Source organism: Balaenoptera borealis (assembly GCF_965194805.1).
Source record: "Balaenoptera borealis genome assembly, chromosome: 11".
Classification (NCBI taxonomy): Eukaryota; Metazoa; Chordata; class Mammalia; order Artiodactyla; family Balaenopteridae; genus Balaenoptera; species Balaenoptera borealis.
Genome location: NC_138868.1, coordinates 44,263,826 through 44,283,097, shown reverse-complemented (window position 1 = coordinate 44,283,097; position 19,272 = coordinate 44,263,826). Strand labels below are relative to the sequence as shown.

The following is a 19,272-nucleotide window of genomic DNA, read 5'->3' as shown; positions in this document are numbered from 1 at the left end:
AACTATCAGAAATAAATTAAGAAAACAATCCCAGGTAAAATTACATCAAAAAAGAATAAAATGCCTAGGAATAAATTTAACCAAGGAGGTAAAAGACCTGTATCCTGAAAACTATAAGATACTGATGAAAGAAATTGAAGAAGACACAAATAGATGGAAAGATATTCCATACTAATGGATTAGAAGAATAAATATTATTTAAAATATCCATTCTACCCAAAGCAGTCTACACATTCAATGCAATTCCTATCAAAATCCCAATAGCATTTTTCACAGGTATAGAACAAACAGTCCTAAAATTTTCATGGAACCACAAAAGACCCTTATAGGCAAAGCAATCTTGAGAAAGAAGAACAAAGCTGTAGGAATCACATTCTCTGATTTGAAACTATATGACAAAGCTATAGTAATCAAAATAGTATGGTTTCGGCGTTAAAAATAGACACATAGATCAATGGAACAGAATAGAGAGCCCAGAAATAAACTCACGGATAAATGGTCAATTAATTTACAACAAGGAGAAGAGAATATACAATCTCTTCAACAAATGGTGCTGGGAAAACTGGACAGCCACATGCAAAAGAATGAAACTGGACCACTATCTTACACCATACACAAAAATTAACACAAAATAGATTTAAGACTTGAATGTAAGACCTGAAACCATAAAACTCCTGGAAGAAAACATAGGCAGTTAATTCCTTGACATAGGTCTTGGTGATGATTTTTTGGAGTTGACACCAGAAGCAAGACAACAAAAGCAAAAATAAATAAATGGGACTACATCAAACTAAAAAGCTCTGCACAACAAAGGAAAACATCAACAAAATGAAAAGGCAACCTGTGGAATGATAGAAAATAGTTACAAATCATATACCTGATAAGGGGTTAATATCCAAAATATATAAAGATCTCATACAACTCAATAACAAAAAAGCAAACAATCCAATTTTAAAATGTGCAGAGGAGCTGAATAGACATTTTTCCAAAGAAGACCTACAGATGACCAACGGGTACATAAAAAGGTGCTCAACATCATTAATTATAAGGACAATGGAAATCAAAACCACAACGAGGTATCACCTCACACCTGTTAGAATGGCTATTATCAGAAAGATAAGAAATAAGTGTTGGCAAGGATGTGGAAAAAGGGGAACAGTTGTGTACTGTTGGTGGGAATGTAAATTGGTTCAGCCACTGTGGAAAACAGTGTGGAGGTTCCTCGAAAAATTAAAAATAGAACTACCATATGATCCAGCAATTCTACTTCTAGGTATTTATCCAAAGGAAATGAAAACACTAACTTGAAAAGATACTGAAACTCGCATGTTCATTGCATCATGAGCCAATGGCTTGGCTTTACAGTAGCCAAGATACGGAAGCAACATAAGTGTCCAAAATGAATGAATGGACAAAGAAAATGTGAGATATATATATAAACACACAATGGAATATTATTTAACCATAAAAAGAAGGAAATCTTACCATTTGCAACAACACGATAGAACTCAAGGGCATTATGCTAAGTGAAATAAGTCAGACAGAGAAAGACAAATACCTTATGATCTCACTTATATGTTGAAGCTAAACAAAACAAAACCAAAAATGAGTTCATAGATACAGAGAACAGATTGGTGGTTGCCAGAGGATGGGGAGTGGTGGATAAAATGGGTGAAGGTTGTCCAAAAGTACCAACAACAACGAAAAGAATGAGGTATATCCATATATACTGACATGGAAAGATACTCACGATATATGTTTAAATGGGGAAAAAAAACAGTAGCAGAAAAATATACACACTGTAATCTCATTTTTATTAACAGAGAGAATGAGAGAGAGAGAACTCTCTATTCTTGTGTGTATTATGAACATGAAGAGATACACTTAAAACTGTTAGTGTTACTTTGAGATAGTCTTTTTACTCAAATCCACATAATACTAATATCAATGCCTAAAATAATGTACCCAGCAACAAAAATTAAATGCAAGAAGACAAATCCAAAGCATAATAACTAAAGTGGAAAAAGTAAAGCAGAATTACATTTTCTAAAATATTAGTAATGCAGATAAATAAAGCAAAGCCATAGAAACTCTTCTCCTGAATAAGAAATGCCAGATGCTAAAAACAGATTTTTTTTTAATTTTAGGAAAAATGAATTATAATTTTACTATAATAAACTACTTAAAAATATTGATGGAAACAGAAAAACAATGAGTGTTGCATGTAATGTGTAAAATCCAATTTTTAAAAAAACAACAAAATGGACAGTAGTGCAAGAAAAAGTTACTGACCTAGAAGACAGACTCAGAGACGTACCCTATTCACTCTAAGTAGTCCAAAGTCAGAGGAGGTTATAAATATGAAAATTCATAGGCAATGATATAATACAGCAGGTCTAGCAAAAAAGTGGTTCTCATTGCTGCCACTCCTCCCCTCCCCACTTACCCAGCCCACTCCCAAGACAGTTGTCACTAATATATCCCAGCAGTCTTTCCCTCTGAGCCAAGATAAGGCTTCAGAAGTTTCCTTAACTGAGTACCTTTGGCAGCCTCTACCAATGGCCAGCATACCTCTACTAAACGCTGGTAGTTGCAGTGTAATATGAAAACTTGTCATTTCTTCAATAGGAGAGGATCCAAGGTAATAATTCATGGCCTGAAAATGGAAAAGGCACACAGTTTCTTTCAAAGGTTTAACATTCAAGAGAAAGACATTTAGATATATGCTTGTTAAATCCCTGAACTTTAGAAATAAAGAATGATGGCATCAAGCAACTAAAGAAAAGAGAAAGATAACATTTCAGGCCATCACAGGTAAGAATAGCTTGAGATCATCCTATCAATACTACTGAAAAGAATTCTTAAATCCACAGAACCTACAGAAATTTTCCAGTGGGCGACCTTATCTTCAAAGAATTACTCAAGGGGCATTTGACTTGGATAAGCTAAAACTACTGAAAAATAAGATAATGTAAGCTATCAGGGAACCATTGATGTATGTTGAAGTTTAATTAGTTTGTATGTCAGCCCTTAAAAATGAGGAGAAAAGACATTCTAAACATGTTTCAGAGAGTCAGTTCTATCAATCCTCAAATGAGTTGTGGAGAGTGGATTAGGTGAATCCAATAGCAGACAACATATTTCTCATTAGGGAATCCAGACTTGTTCTTTAAGATTAAAATATAAATTTAGACTAAAAACTGATTAGACTTTTTTTTTTTTGCCTTTTAATATTAAGGGCTTATGTCATTGCATACAAGAAGCATTGATTTTTTTTTAATTTTATTTTTTTTATACAGCAGGTTCTTATTAGTTATCTATTTTATACATGTTAGTGTATATATGTCAATCCCAATCTCCCAATTCATCGCACCACCATCACCCCCACCCCCGCTTTCCCCCCTTGGTGTCCATACTTTTGTTTTCTACATCTGTGTCTCTATTTCTGCCTTGCAAACCGGTTCATCTGTACCATTTTTCTAGATTCCACATATATGCGTTAATAGACGATATTTGTTTTTCTCTTTCTGACTTACTTCACTCTGTATGACAGTCTCTAGGTGAATCCACGTCTCTACAAATGACACAATTTCATTCCTTTTTATGGCTGAGTAATATTCCATTGTATATATGTACCACATCTTTTTTATCCATTTGTCTGTCGATGGGCATTTAGGTTGCTTTCATGACCTGGCTATTGTAAATAGTGCTGCAATGAACATTGGGGTGCATGTGTCTTTTTGAATTATGGTTTTCTCTGGGTATATGCCCAGTAGTGGGATTGCTGCATCATATGGTAATTCTATTTTTAGTTTTTTAAAGCACCTCCACACTGTTCTCCATAGTGGCTGTATCAGTTTACATTCCCACCAACAGTGCAAGAGGGTTCCCTTTTCTCCACACCCTCTCCAGCATTTGTTGTTTGTAGATTTTCTGATGATGTCCATTCTAACTGGTGTGAGGTGATACCTCATTGTAGTTTTGATTTGCATTTCTCTGATAATTAGTGATGTTGAACAGCTTTTCATGTGCCTCTTGGCCATCTGTATGTCTTCCTGGAGAAATGTATACTTAGATCTTCTGCCCATTTTTTGATTGGGTTGTTTGTTTTTTTAATATTGAGCTTCATGAGCTGTTTATATATTTTGGAGATTAATCCTTTGTCCATTGATTCATTTGCAAAAATTTTCTCCCATTCTGAGGGTTGTAATTTCGTTTTGTTTGTAGTTTCCTTTGCTGTGCAAAAGCTTTTAAGTTTCATTAGGTCCCATTTGTTTATTTTTGTTTTTATTTTCATGACTCTAGGAGGTGGATCAAAAAAGATCTTGCTGTGATTTATGTCAAAGAGTGTTCTTCCTATGTTTCCCTCTAAGAGTTTTGTAGTGTCCTGTCTTACATTTAGGTCTTTAATCCATTTCGAGTTTATTTTTGTGTATGGTGTTAGGGAGTGTTCTAATTTCATTGTTTTACATGTAGCTATCCAGTTTTCCCAGCACCATTTATTGAAGAGACTTCTTTTCTCCATTGTATATCTTTGCCTCCTTTGTCATAGATTAGTCGACCATAGGTGCGTGGGTTTATCTCTGGGCTTTCTATCCTGTTCCATTGATCTATATTTCTGTTTTTGTGCCAGTACCATGTTGTCTTGATTACTGTAGCTTTGTAGTATAGTCTGAAGTCAGGGAGCCCGATTCCTCCAGCTCCGTTTTTTTCCCTCAAGACCGCTTTGGCTATTCAGGGTCTTTTGTGTCTCCATACAAATTTTAAGATTTTTTGTTCTAGTTCTGTAAAAAATGCCATTGGTAATTTGATAGGGATTGCATTGAATCTGTAGATTGCTTTGGGTAGTGTAGTTATTTTCACAATATTGATTCTTCCAATGCAAGAACATGGTATATTTCTCCATCTGTTTGTGTCGTCTTTGATTTCTTTCATCAGTGTCTTATAGTTTTCTGAGTACAGGTCTTTTACCTCCTTAGGTAGGTTTATTCCTAGGTATTTTGTTCTTTTTGTTGCCATGGTGAATGGGATTGTTTCCTTAATTTCTCCTTCTGATATTTTGTTGTTAGTGTATAGGAATGCAAGAGATTTCTGTGCATTAATTTCATATCCTGCAACTTTACCAGATTCATTGACTAGCTCTAGTAGTTTTCTGGTGGCATCTTTAGGATTCTCTATGTATAGTGTCATGTCATCTGCAAACAGTGACAGTTTTACTTCTTCTTTTCCAATTTGTATTCCTTTTATTTCTTTTTCTTCTCTGACTGCTGTGGCTAGGACTTTCAAAACTATGTTGAATAATAGTGGCTAGAGTGGACATCCTTCTCTTGTTCCTGTCTTGTTCCTGAAATGCTTTCAGTTTTTCACAATTGAGAATGATGTTTGCTATGGGTTTGTCATATATGGGCTTTATTATGTTGAGGTAGGTTCCCTCTATGCCCACTTTCTGGAGAAAAGTGGACATAGAGATGCAGAAAAAGCTTTTGCTTTTGCGATGATCATATGGTTTTTATTCTTCAATTTGTTCATATGGTGTATCACATTGATTGATTTGCATATATTGAAGAATCCTTTCATCCCTGGGATAAATCCCACTTGATCATGGTGTATGATCCTTTTAATGTGCTGTTGGATTCTGTTTGCTGGTATTTTGTTGAGGATTCTTGCATCTATATTCATCAGTGATATTGGTTGGTAATTTTCTTCTTTTGTAGTATCTTTGTCTGGTTTTGGTACCAGGGTGTTGGTGGCCTCAAAGAATGAGCTTGGGAGTGTTCCTTCCTCTGCAATTTTTTGGAAGAGTTTGAGAAGGATGGGTGTTAGTTCTTCGCTAGCTGTTTGATAAAATTCACCTGTGAAGCCATCTGGTCCTGGACTTTTGTTTGTTGGAAGATTTTTAATCACAGTTTCAATTTCATTACTTGTGATTGGTCTGTTCATATTTTCTAGTTCTTCCTAGTTCAGTGTTGGAAGGTTATACCTCTCTAAGTATTGGTCCATTTCTTCCAGGTTGTCCATTTTATTGGCATAGAGTTGCTTGTGGTAGTCTCTTAGGATGCTTTGTATTTCTGCAGTGTCCGTTGTAACTTCTCCTTTTTCATTTCTAATTTTATTGATTTGAGTCCTCCCCCTCTTTTTCTTGATGAGTCTGGCTAAAGGTTTATCAATTTTGTTTATCTTCTCTAAGAACCAGCTTGTAATTTTATTGCTCTTTGCTATTTTTTGTTTCCATTTCATTTATTTCTGCTCTGATCTTTATGATTTCTTTCCTTCTACTAACTTTGGGTTTTGTTTGTTCTTTATTCTCTAGTTCCTTTAGGTGTAAGTTTAGATTGTTTATTTGAAGTTTTTCTTGTTTCTTGAGATAGGATTATATTGCTATAAACTTCCCTCTTAGAACTGCTTTTGCTACATCCTATAGGTTTTGGATCATCGTGTTTTCATTGTCATTTGTCTCTAGGTATTTTTTGATTTCCTCTTTGATTTCTCCAGTGATCTCTTGGTTATTTAGTAACATATTGTTTAGCCTCCATGTGTTTGTGTTTTTTTACATTTTTTTCACTGTAATTTATTTCTAATCTCATAGTGTTGTGGTCGGAAAAGATGCTTGATATGATTACAGTTTTCTTAAATTTACTGAGGCTTGATTTGTGACCCAAGAGGTGATCTATCCTGGAGAATGTTTCATGTGCACTTGAGAAGAAAGTGTAATCTGCTGTTTTCAGATGGAATGTCCTATAAATATCAATTAAATCTATCTGGTCTATTGTGTCATTTAAAGCTTGTGTTTCATTATTAATTTTCTGTCTGGGTGATCTGTCCATTGGTGTTAAAGCCCCCCACTATTATTGTGCTACTGTCAATTTCCTCTTTTATGGCTGTTAGCATTTGCCTTATGTATTGAGGTGCTCCTGTGTTGGGTGCATATATACTTATAATTGTTATATCTTCTTCTTGGATTGATCCCTTGATCATTATGTAGTGTCCTTCCTTGTCTCTTGTAACATTCCTTATTTTAAAGTCTATTTTATCTGATATGAGTATTGCTACTCCAGCTTTCTTTTGATTTCCATTTGCATGGAATATCTTTTTCCATCCCCTGACTTTCAGCCTGTATGCGTCCCTAGGTCTGAAGTGGGTCTCTTGTAGACAGCATATATGCGGGTCTTGTTTTTGTATCCATTCAGCAAGCCTGTGTCTTTTGGTTGGAGTATTTAATCCATTCACATTTAATGTAATTATTGATATGTATGTTCCTATTACCATTTTCTTAATTGTTTTGAGTTTTTGTAGGTCTTTTTCTTCTCTTGTGTTTCCCACTTAGAGAACTTCCTTTAGCATTTGTTGTAGAGCTGGTTTGGTGATGCTGGATTCTTTTAGCTTTTGCTTGTGTGTAAAGCTTTTGATTTCTCCTTCGAATCTGAATGAGATCCTTGCCGGGTAGAGTAATCTTGGTTGTGGGTTCTTCCCTTTCATCACTTTAAATATATTGTGCCTCTCCCTTGTGGCTTGTAGAGTTTCTGCTAAGAAATCAGCTGTTAACGTTATGGGAGTTCCCTTCTATGTTATTTGTCATTTTTCCCTTGTTGCTTTTAATAATTTTTCTTTGTCTTTAATTTTTGCCAATTTGATTACTATGTGTCTTGGCGTGTTTCTCCTTGGGTTTATCCTGCCTGGTTCTCTGCACTTCCTGGACTTGAGTGGCTATTTCCTTTCCCATGTTAGGGAAATTTTCGACTATAATCTCTTCAAATATTTTCTCGGGTCTTTTCTCTCTCTCTTCTCCTTCTGACACCCCTGTAATGTGAATGTTGGTGCATTGAATGTTGTCCCAGAGGTCTCTTAGACTGTCCTCATTCCTTTTCACTCTTTTTTCTTTATTCTGTTCCATGGCAGTGAATTCCACCATTCTTTCTTTCAGGTCACTTATCCATTCTTCTGCCTCAGTTATTCTGCTATTGATTCCTTCTAGTGTATTTTTCATTTCAGTTATTGTATTGGTCATCTCTGTTTGTTTGTTCTTTAATTATTCTAGGTGTTTGTTCTTCAGTTCTTCCAGGTCTTTGTTAAACATTTTTTGCATCTTCTCAATCTTTGCCTCCATTCTTTTTCCAAGGTCCTGGATCATCTTCACTATTATTATTTTGGATTCTTTTTTTGAAAGGTTGCCTATCGCCACTTCATTTAGTTGTTTTTATGGGGTTTTATCTTGTTCCTTCATCTGGTACATAGTCCTCTGCGTTTTCATTTTGTCTGTCTTTCTGCAAATGTGGTTTTCGTTCCACAGGCTGCAGGATTGTAGTTCTTCTTGCTTCTGCTGTCTGCCCTCTGCTCATGAGGCTATCTAAGAGGCTTGTGCAAGCTTCCTGATGGAAGGGACTGGTGGTGGGTAGAGCTGCGTGTTGCTCTGGTGGGCAGAGCTCAGTAAAACTTTAATCTGCTTTTTTGCTGATGGGTGGGGCTGAGTTCCCTCCCTGTTGGTTGTTTGGCCTGAGGCGACCCAGCACTAGAGCCTATAGGCTCTTCGGTGGGGCTAATGGCGGACCCCGGGCAGGCTAATGCCAAGGAGTACTTCCCAGAACTTCTGCTGCCAGTGTCCTTGTCCCCATGGTGAGCCACAGCCACCCCCCGCCTCTGCAGGAGACCCTCCAACACTAACAGGTAGGTCTGGTTCAGTCTCCTATGGGGTCACTGCTCCTTCCCCTGGGTCCTGATGCACACACTACTTTGTGTGTGCCCTCCAAGAGTGGAGTCTCTGTTTCCCCCAGTCTTGTCGAAGTCCTGCAATCAAATCCCACTAGCCTTCAAAGTCTGGTTCTCTGGGAATGCCTCCTCCCGTTGCTGGACCCCCAGGTTGGGAAGCTTGACGTGGGGCTCAGAACCTTCACTCCAGTGGGTGGACTTCTGTGGTATAAGTGTTCTCCAGTTTGTGAGTCACCCACCCAGCAGTTATGGGATTTGATTTTATTGTGATTGCACCCCTCCTACCATCTCACTGTGGCTTCTCCTTTGTCTTTGGATGTGGGTTATTTTTTTGGTGAGGTCCAGTGTTTTCCTGTCAATGATTTTTCAGTAGTTAGTTGTGATTCCAGTGCTCTCTCAAGGAGTGAGTGCATGTCCTTCTTCTCCGCCATCTTGAACCAATCCAGAACCATTGATTTTAAAACATACCAGTATAAGTACCACTCAAAGAGAAAAAAGTACTTCAATTAAACTATTACCCAATGCTTTCTTATTGCTTAGAATTTTTATGTTCTACTTTTTGAAATTGCTCTTATAGGCTCTTTTTAAATTTATTTTATTGAAGTATAGTTGATTTACAATGTTGTGTTAATTTCTGCTGTACAGCATCTTGTAGGCTTTTTGAGACATGGAAGTGACCACACTATGAAGAGCTATGACCAAGTTCACACACATGGAAGCAGTGATAACTCTTATACCTTCCACCTGGCTGTCAGTAGTTGTAGGATGCCATCAATTTTAAGACACAGCCTGATTTCAGGGATGTTAAAATGTGAAAAGTTGTATGCATTAGAATTAGTGAAATAGGACACATCAAATTAGTTACCTTCCAGGTGGGTTTAAAAGGAAAGAAGGTTCTTAAGACATAAATATGATTCAACAGGACACATATTATACTACAGGAGTGTTCAAAACACCTTGGATAAGGACTTGACCACTGCCCAGGCAAACACGGAAGGCTTTCCAGTCAGGGCACAGGAATGTCTTTGGAGAAGAAGACAGAGGTGAAAAGAAGAGGGAAAACCTCAGAATGAGGAAAAAGAGCTCAAATATGACAAGCTGGGTTAAATGCCCTCCTTCTATGATCCTGGGATCTTATAATTTGGGGATTCAAGACACAATCACAAGGTTTTCAGAATACATACTGGCACCACCAGTGCCACCACCAGACGAGGAGGGGAGAGCAGCGTCTCTCACATACTAGGTGCTCAGTATGGTGAGTGAGTGAGTGAATGTGTGAGTGCGTGGGTTAGGTCTGTCTGTGGCAAAGGTAACAGCTGTTCTCTTTTCCCTTGTCACCCTAGAGAAACTTGAGAGTGAGAAGCTGAACGTCGCTGAGGTCACCCAGTCAGAGATTGCCCAGAAGCAAAAGCTGCAGACTGTCCTGGAGAAGATCAATGAAACCCTGAAACTTCCTCCCAGGAGCATCAAGTGGAATGTAGACAGTGAGTTTTGCAAAGGAAGATGGGACTGTTACATGACACCTGTGGTTCCTACCGTGGAGTTCCCCCAGGAAGCTGCATCATAAGCTGGGAGGCCCCGGATGGGTGCAAACTCATTTATCTCTGAGCGAGCTATGCCTTTCCTTAGAAAGGAAGCTCATCATCCACATCTAAGGAAAGCTGAGAAAAATAGCAAAATGTCAAAACCTAGTGTGCCTTTTCTGTAAAAGGCTCTCTGTAGGAACCTCATGTGAGATTGGTGGGGAAGGAAGCTCCTGTTCATTGAGCTGCTTCTGAGTCTCAACACAACCTTTTGAAAAAGCTCCTGTCTCCAGCTTGTTGAAGCTCTGGGAAGTGGAGATGCCTAGTTCAAGCAGCTGAGAAGCGGGGAGCAAGGACTTGGGTCTGTTCCAGTGCCCATGCCCTTCCTCTCACCCCCTTACTGCCCAGAGGGAGCAAAGATATGACTAAGAGCATAGGCAATGGGATAGGATTTTAAAATTCAGGTTTTCGTGCTAGTATAGCTCAAGAATCTCAGAAAGTATCAACTGTTCATTCTTTTGCTGCCTCAAGGGCCTGGCTAATATGGACTTAATTGAGTCCATATCAGAGTCAACATGAAATCAGCAGATTTGGGCGAATCCAGTAGCAACAACCTGTTTCCCATCGGGAGCCCAAAGTTGTTTTGTTCCTTGTAGTAGATAAAAATTTGAATTTAGATTTATAAAATGACTGAGATTGTGTTTCCTGCCTTTAAGTATTAAGGGGTTGAGTATTATATCTTATTGCATCTGATGTATACAGCTTAAAATGGACATCTCCCCGCCCACCACCACCAAAAAAAAAAAAAAAACACCTTTCAGACTTGGGAAAGAAAAGGGAATCTTCAGCTTTCCAAGTTAAGAGACCCAAGCAGCTGCCAATGGCAATCTCTTCAGCAGGTTCCTAACACCCGCCATCGGAGGCGAGACGCCAAGCACCTCCTTCAGCACAATGACACCTTTGCTTGCACAGCGTGAAAAGCTGCCTCTAGCAGCACGCTGGGAACAGGGCATCCTCTGTGGAGCAGAGGAGACACCTGAGGGCGGGAGGAGGGGAGGCCACGGCTCTGGGCCCTAGATGCTGCCCCGTGTCCCAGGAATGCTAATAGTGTTCAGCGGGGGAGGGAAAAGGGGGCTGATCACTAGTTTGGGAAATGTATCTGCATTCTGGAAGTCCATAATAGTAATAAGCATTAAAGTCCTCTGATGGTGACCTCTGCTTAGTTTTGTTTGATCCTATTTCCCACTCCCTTGAGTATGAACCATCTCTACATACCGTTCCAAAACAAAACCCCTTTTATCTTTCTTTTTTTTTTAATTGAAGTATAGTTGATTTACCATCTAATGTTCTGTTAATTTCTGCTGTACAGCAAAGTGATTCAGTTATACATATATACACATTCTTTTAAAAATTCTTTTCCATTATGGTTTATCATAGAATATTGAATATAGTTCCCTGTGCTATACAGTAAGACCTTGTTGTTTCAAAACACCTTTTCATTTATCATGGAACCCAATTTGGGAAATAGGAAGAAGGAATTGTTTTGTTTTGTTTGTTTTTAGACAACAGAAATTTATTTACTCCCAGTCCTGGAAGCCACAAGTCTGAAATGAAGGTGTTGGTAGGTTGGTTCCTTCTGAGGGCTGCACGGGAAGGATCTGTTACAGGCCTCTCTCCTTAGCTCTCAGAGGGCTAATGTCTTGCTGTATTTCTTCACATCATCTTCCTTCTATGCATGTCTCTGTGTCCAAATTTTCCCTTTTTTATAAGGACACTTGTCATATTGGATTAGGGGCCCACCCTACTCCAATATGACCTCATCTTAACTAATCACGTCTGCAATGATTTTACAAATAAGGTCACATTCAGAGGGACTGGAGGTTAGGACTTAACATATGAATTTGAGGCTGGGGGTCGCAAATCAACCCGTAACATCTGATCGGTCTCCCACCTACCTCTCCAGCCACACATATACTTCATGCTTTCTCAGCTTCTCTTCGTCATCCATACACTGGCCTCATTTAAATGGGCCACAATATTCCCACCTTTCTAGAACCGTTTCTGGAAGATATTTCCTTGATCTGAAACATTCCTCATCCCATCTTCCCCACCCCCAAACCATTTTGCCTGCCTTAAGAATGGAATTTTTTAAAGCCACATCAGAACAGTTGTCTTCAGTGGCTTTGAATGATTTGTTTTGGGTTTGCATTCACTTTCATTTCTTATGGGGAAATGTGTAGGAGTGAAATAATCACCCGTATTACCACTCTTATCTGGCTGTTTTTGTTTTTTTGCATTACCGTCCACATCAATGCGTATTTTTTCTTATTTTTACTTGATGAAGGCATATACAAACTCACTTTGTCTTAAGATTACATCATACACATCTTCTATATTCACATGTGGTCTTTGTAGTTATAATTTTTGATAGCTGCTCTATTTCCTGGGGTAGATATTCCATAGTTAACTTAAACCCTATGCTGACATTGATTCTTTTAGGACGTTTTTCAGCTTATTGATAATATCAGACAGGGCCGAGTTAAATGTTATGTTGTGACTCTTTTTGCTTCTCTTGAATTACTCTCGTCAGATAGATTTTTAGAACTGAGAGGAATTACTAGGTCAGAGGGAATAATTATCTCAGTGGCCAGCTCCCCGCGATGTCTCAGGGCTTCAGGCAGCAGTGGTTTCTGTGATAAGGAGTGCAGCAGGCGCGACTCCAGGGCAGGCACCGACACCTCCTCTCTCGATTATCTTCCCTGGCTGTTTCTGGGGACATCGTGTCGTCTTTCCACTCAGGAAAAGGGTGGCAGAGACAGCTGCTGAGTTCCCAAGGTCCTTGATCCAGGGTTTTAGGGAATTCTTCCTTTTCTATTTTTTTTTTTATTAACAACAATAATTTTCATTATTGAAAACTTAGAAAATACAGATGAATTAAAAGAGATTTAAATAACATCTAACGTATTTATGGTGCTTGTATGCCTTGTACTAATCTAAACATTTTACCTATTTTGATCCTTGCAATCCTCATTCAACCATCTGAGGTAAGAACTTTACTGTCCCCATTTTACAGATGGGAAAGTCAAGGCATAGGGAAGTTAAGAAACAGTGAGTGTAAGCTTCCTGAGAGCAAGGATTTTTGTCTCTTTACTGCTAAATCCCTAAAACCTGGAATAGTGACTGGCAATATTAAGCACAATACTATTTGCTAAAGAAGTGTCATTGTCCAAGGTCACATGGTGTTGGGGGGAGGGGGGGAGTGATGGAGCCAGGAATGAGACCCAGAGAGTCTGGCTGCAGAGCCTGTGTACCAAGCCCACACATACTACCCTCATGAGCTGCCCATCAGATACAGGCATTGTCAGCCTTATGGTGTGTTCCTTCAGGTCGTGTGTGTGTGTGTGTGTGTGTGTGTGTGTGTGTGTGTGTAAGAAATAATTATATCAGTAAATGAATAAAATGTGTGTATATACTTTATATATAAAATATATTTTCTTATTTTTATGAAGATGGTATCAACCTGTATATATTATTTAGAAGATGTATAGCTTTACAGATCATCCTTCTATATGTCACTTTTAATATTCTATGACATAGATTGGGTATATCATAATTTACTGAACTAACGAAAGATTTTAAGATTTTTTCCCATTTTTTCACTAATATCAATACAGCCTGATGAGTTCTTTCTGCTCATAGACATAATTACTTCTTAAGGATGAATACCTAGGAGTGGTAGTTTAGGGCCAAAGAATATGTACATTTTAAGGTCCTATCACATATTTTCAAATTGTCTACCCCAAAATTGTACCAGTTTCTGTTTCCACCACAATCCAAGTTTGGAGGACTGCTTCTAACTCAACAGCTCCTTTGAAATGGTCTCCCAGCACTGGAGTGACCCTCTTGGCACAGTGGCTGCAGGGCCCAGTTTATACAGCGGAGTCTTGACTTCTCACCCCTGCTGTCATTCTGCATGTTTTCATCCTGACTGGAGTGCAGCAGCACAGTGGCCCTGGATTCTGCCTGGCATCAGGGAGAAGACTCCCAGGAGATGTGCTGAGAGATGGCAATGATGAGAGTGCCCAGATACGCAAAGGTAGTTAGAAGTTTTCTTAATTGAAAAGATAACATGTCTTTATTCGAAAGAAACATTTGAAACAGGAAAAAAAAGAAATCAACTATAGCATAACTATTTTCTTTTTTTTTTTTTTTTAACTTTCCCAGTCTTGGCCACAAGTACATGTTTGTGTGTGTGTGTGTGTGTGCGCATATTTGTGTATGTATGTGCATGTGTATGTATATTTATATATATATATGTTTATATATATACAAATATATGTGTATTTATATATGCATAAATCCATGAATGTATATATTTACATTATTCTAGTTCTTTTTAACATTATATTATTAATATTTATAGCTACATTGTCTTAATGATTTTCAGTGCATGCAAACTATTTCATTATGTGAATGTACCATAATTTATTAAAGCAGTGACTATTAAACCATGCTTGGCCCAACCTAGGGATTTGCAAGGAAAAACTCAGGCATCATTGAGGAGAAGAGAAGCAGCTGTGGGCGGGCTGTAGTTAGGACAAAGGGACCAGAGCAGTTGCACTGTTTTTTATCAGGTTTGCCTAATGGTTTTTAGAACAAAGGATTTCTCTGCTTAATTTTTAAAAATTTGAAAACCACTGGTCAACCATCGTCTTTCATTTGGATATACGTGTTTCAGATTTTTTTTTAATTAATTAATTAATTAATTTTTGGCTGTGTTGGGTCTTCGTTTCTGTGCGAGGGCTTTCTCTAGTTGTGGTGAGCGGGGGCCACTCTTAATCGCAGTGCGCGGGCCTCTCACTATCGCGGCCTCTCTTGTTGCGGAGCACAGGCTCCAGAGGCGCAGGCTCAGTAGTTGTGGCTCACGGGCCTAGTTGCTCCGCGGCATGTGGGATCTTCCCAGACCAGGGCTCGAACCCGTGTCCCCTGCATTGGCAGGCAGATTCTCAACCACTGCGCCACCAGGGAAGCCCCAGAGTTTTTTTTTAATGATAATATATTACACAATAATTAACATCTTTTTTTTTCTTTTCCATTATGGTTTATTACAGGATATCAAATATAGTTCCCTGTGCTATACAGTACGACATTGTTGTTTATCCATTCTATATATAATAATTTGCATATGCTAATCCCAAACTCCCAATCCATCCCTCCCCTACCCACCCTCCCCCTTGGCAACCACAAGTCTGTTCTCTAAGTCTGTGAGTCTGTTTCTGTTTCTTAGATAAGTTCATTTGTGTCATATTTTAGATTCCACATATAAGTAATATCATATGGTATTCGTCTTTCTCTTTCTGACTTCACTTAGTATGACAATCTCTAGGTCCAGCCATGTTGCTGCAAATGGCATTATTTCATTCTTTTTTATGGATGAGTAGTATTCCATTGTGTGTGTGTGTGTGTGTGTGTGTGTGTGTGTACACACACACACACACACTATATCTTTTTTATCCATTCATGTATTGATACGCATTTAGGTTGTTTCCATGTCTTGACTATTGTAAATAGTGCTGCTATGAATATAGGGGTTGCATGTATCTTTTCAAATCATAGTTTTGTCCAGATATATGCCCAGGAATGGGATTGCAGGATCATATGGCAACTCCATATTTAGGTTTTTGAGGAACCTCCATACTGTTCTCCATAGTGATGGCACCAATTTACATTCCCACCAACAGTGTAGGAGGGTTCCCTTTTCTCTACACCCTCTCCAGCATTTATTAATTAACATCTTTTTATACATAGCATGTATGTCTGTGAGAGAGAGAGAGAGAGAAAGAAACTGTGTAATTATTTCTCTTGAAAAAATACCCAGGAGGACAGAGCACTCATTGAAAGAGTCTGACATCTGTATGGTGCCTACCACATAGCTCTACTTTGCTTACGAAGACAGTCAAGGTAACATACAATGTCAGCAGTGTGTGAGAACAACATTTCTGACCGCTGCTTTTCCAGCGTTATGTTTTGTCATTAAAGGGGAGAGGTAGCAAATATCCTTACAACCCTCAGTGACGGGACTGATGCAGGGGCAGTTCTGACCAGAAGAGCAAACCCGGTTTTTGCCTCTGTCCATCATGTCAGTGGGTCAGTCCATGCCAGGTGCCTTTTTTGAGGCTATAACTGTGGGTGACACTTAGTTGACAAAGCCCAAAAGCCCAGAAGTAGAAACTTCTTCTGGAAGGCTACGAGTTAGGAGCAGTTCATCTGCTATTTGATGGTGGTATTGAGCTGCTGTTCATGGTCAGTGGAAAACCTTCTCTGAAGCAGCAGTGATAACAGGAAACTCTAGTGGGTTCCCAAGGATTGTCTGAATCATTTCCTTTTCTTGGTGATTTCTTGAAGCTTCTGTTAGAGTAGATTCATTGATCCCAGGGCAGACAGAATGACACCCTAATAATGGGCCCAGTTCATGCTAACTACACAAAATGGACAATTTTTTGCTCTTTCCTTAACTGCTCCCTGTAATGAGAGCCATAACGCTGGTAGGACTGTGAAGGCAGGTAAAGTATCTGGGGACTCTTCCCTTTTATGAAAGAAAGGGGAGAAAGTTGACATGGTTTAATTGCCTAGATGCCAGGTACTTTCTCATAAGTGATAATAGAAAATATCAATCATGCCTAGGCATTGCTATGTACTAGGAGCTTTGCCAACATTATGTCTGGAAATTCTTACTACCCATATTTCTGCATGGGTACTGTTCTCCCCATGTGTGAGGTTGAGCAGACTGAGGCTCAGGGACCTTAAGTGGCCTACCTAAGGTCATATACTCAGTAAATAAATGGTAGAGTTGTCAAGTCAGAACTCAAGCTCCCGTCGGCCAACACTGTGTGTGCCTGTTACATCACAGTCTTTTTCTCCTCTCATCTACTGAGAACTACAACTCAGTAGTTGCCCAGCCTTCTCCAGCATAAATGACCTAACATCCAGCACACAGCTCAGCTATAGAAGCCACCTGGGTCATGAACATCCCCTCTCAGCTATTGCCCAGAGGGCATTGCCGGCACTGACTATATATGGCACTCAAGAGAGCAACAGAGTCCTTTAGATGTCTCTCATGCCTTCCTCCAGGGGTCTTAAAGCCCTGAACAAAGGAGGGGATCCAGTGTCCTGACTCAGTGTCCATTGATTGAGGGCCTGCTTTGTGTAGAGCCTTGGGACAAGGGTAGTGGTGATAACCTACAGAGTTCACAGTCAGATGGGAAGGGAGAGGGGGTTCAGCAGACATGCTTATGGTTATCAGCATAGAGTGAACAAGAACATGGGGGTGGCAGAGGGCTGACCTGAACTCAGAGTTCAGCTGTTGCCAGGGTCCCGATGGGAACCTTGGATTAGAGTGGAGAAGCACTGCTTTGCCATCCAGCAATAACATGGTCTAAGAAGCAGATCCACAGGACCTGGCTGAGAACCGAGGGGTCCCAGGGTGAGGCCCGTGATGACCAAGAGTGTCCCCTGACCCATAGGGGTGGGATGAAAGGGGCACTGGGTGTGATACTGCTACACTCTGGATATTTGCTTATATCTGCCAAGAACCTAGAAGAAGATTCTCTAATTTATAAATCATCTTTTATTTCAGCTGTTCATGCCAAGAGCCTGGTAGCCATCTTGCATCTGCTGGTTGCTCTGTCCCAGTATTTCCGGGCACCAATCCGACTCCCAGATCATGTTTCCATCCAAGTGGTTGTGGTCCAGGTAAGTTAGAAACCACTAAAAACATCTGCGCCCTTAAAGGGGTGTGGGCACTAAGCTCCTGTGAGAGCTAAGGCACACTGGGTAGCTTGCTAGAAGGAACGCTGAATGAATGCTGAGTGTGTCTGGGTGTGCCGTATGCTGGGAGGCATGTGAGTGAGCTTTCTGATGCATGTGGGCTTATCCCTGATATGTGTGCAAAGGGTGGAAGAGCGTGTGCTTCTGTCTGGGACAGGCTTGTGTGGGACGTGTGCCTGGGGTTTACATGCTTTCCTTGGGAGGGTGCCTGTGTAATGTATATTTGAGGGCGTGTGGTGTATATATTTGTGAGGTCTGTGTAGTAGGATCGGGAAGATGTATCCCTGTGTGTGTGTGTGTCCTGCCAGCCAGGGAGAATCTTTTTTTTAAAACTAATGCAGCCTCGTGCTCCAGTGTCTACAGTATGGAGCCCCAGAAGTGGGATCATGGGGTCATAGGCCTGTGGATTTTAAACGTTGGTAGAGTTGTCGATTGTTTGGGCTGCCTTACTTACTTACTTACTTACTTACTTACTTATTTATGGCTGCACTGGGTCTTCATTGCTGTGCGTGGGCTTTCTCTAGTTGCGGCGAGCGGGGGCTACTCTTCATTGCAGTGCATGGGCTTCTCATTGCAGTGGCTTCTCTTGTTGTGGAGCACGGGCTCTAGAGCGCAGGCTCAGTAGTTGTGGCGCACAGGCTTAGTTGCTCCATGGCATGTGGGATCTTCCCGGACCAGGACTTGAACCTGTGTCCCGTGCATTGGCAGGCGGATTCTTAACCACTGCGCCACCAGGGAAGCCCGAGAATCATTTTTTGGTTAAACAAACAATGCACAGTTATTGAGAAGAGGCAAGTATCTGTGCATGTGTACGTGTGTGTATTTGAGAGAGACCCTGACAGGCTGTGCCTGTGTTGAGGGCACTGCCGATTTTCACCTGCCCAGAGAAGCACAGCTGGGATCTCAAGTCATTTTTTCCAGATTGTTGGATGGAATTTCCATTCATACATGGCTGTGTGATTTCCACAATGAGGGGATGCTCTCTCCCTGTGACTATCTCATTCTGCTCCTAACCCCATTAGATACTCAAATTCAATTTTATTTTCCAACTTTATGCCCGTGAGCAAAAGGTCATCATTTTGTTAGCTTCTGTTCTTTTCCACATAAACATGCTGCAAGGGAGAGCGTCCCTTATGAGCAGCTCCCTGGCTATCCAAGGTTATCCAGGGTTCTGTCTGGCAACTCTGCCACCCCTTGGTGAGGAAGAGCCTGGAGGGCA

The 19,272-nt window shown here is 40.0% G+C and overlaps 1 protein-coding gene across 2 annotated transcripts in view; it reads left to right on the top strand.

Annotated features, from left to right (window-relative positions):
- Positions 1-19,272, top strand: part of PARVA (parvin alpha) — a 184,684-nt gene that overhangs the window by 128,086 nt on the left and 37,326 nt on the right. For both annotated transcript variants that reach the window (XM_082341609.1, XM_082341608.1), the window contains 2 exons: positions 10,047-10,187; positions 17,863-17,978. In XM_082341609.1, the coding sequence (XP_082197735.1) occupies positions 10,047-10,187; positions 17,863-17,978 (257 nt within the window). The remainder of the gene's footprint in view (positions 1-10,046; positions 10,188-17,862; positions 17,979-19,272) is intronic.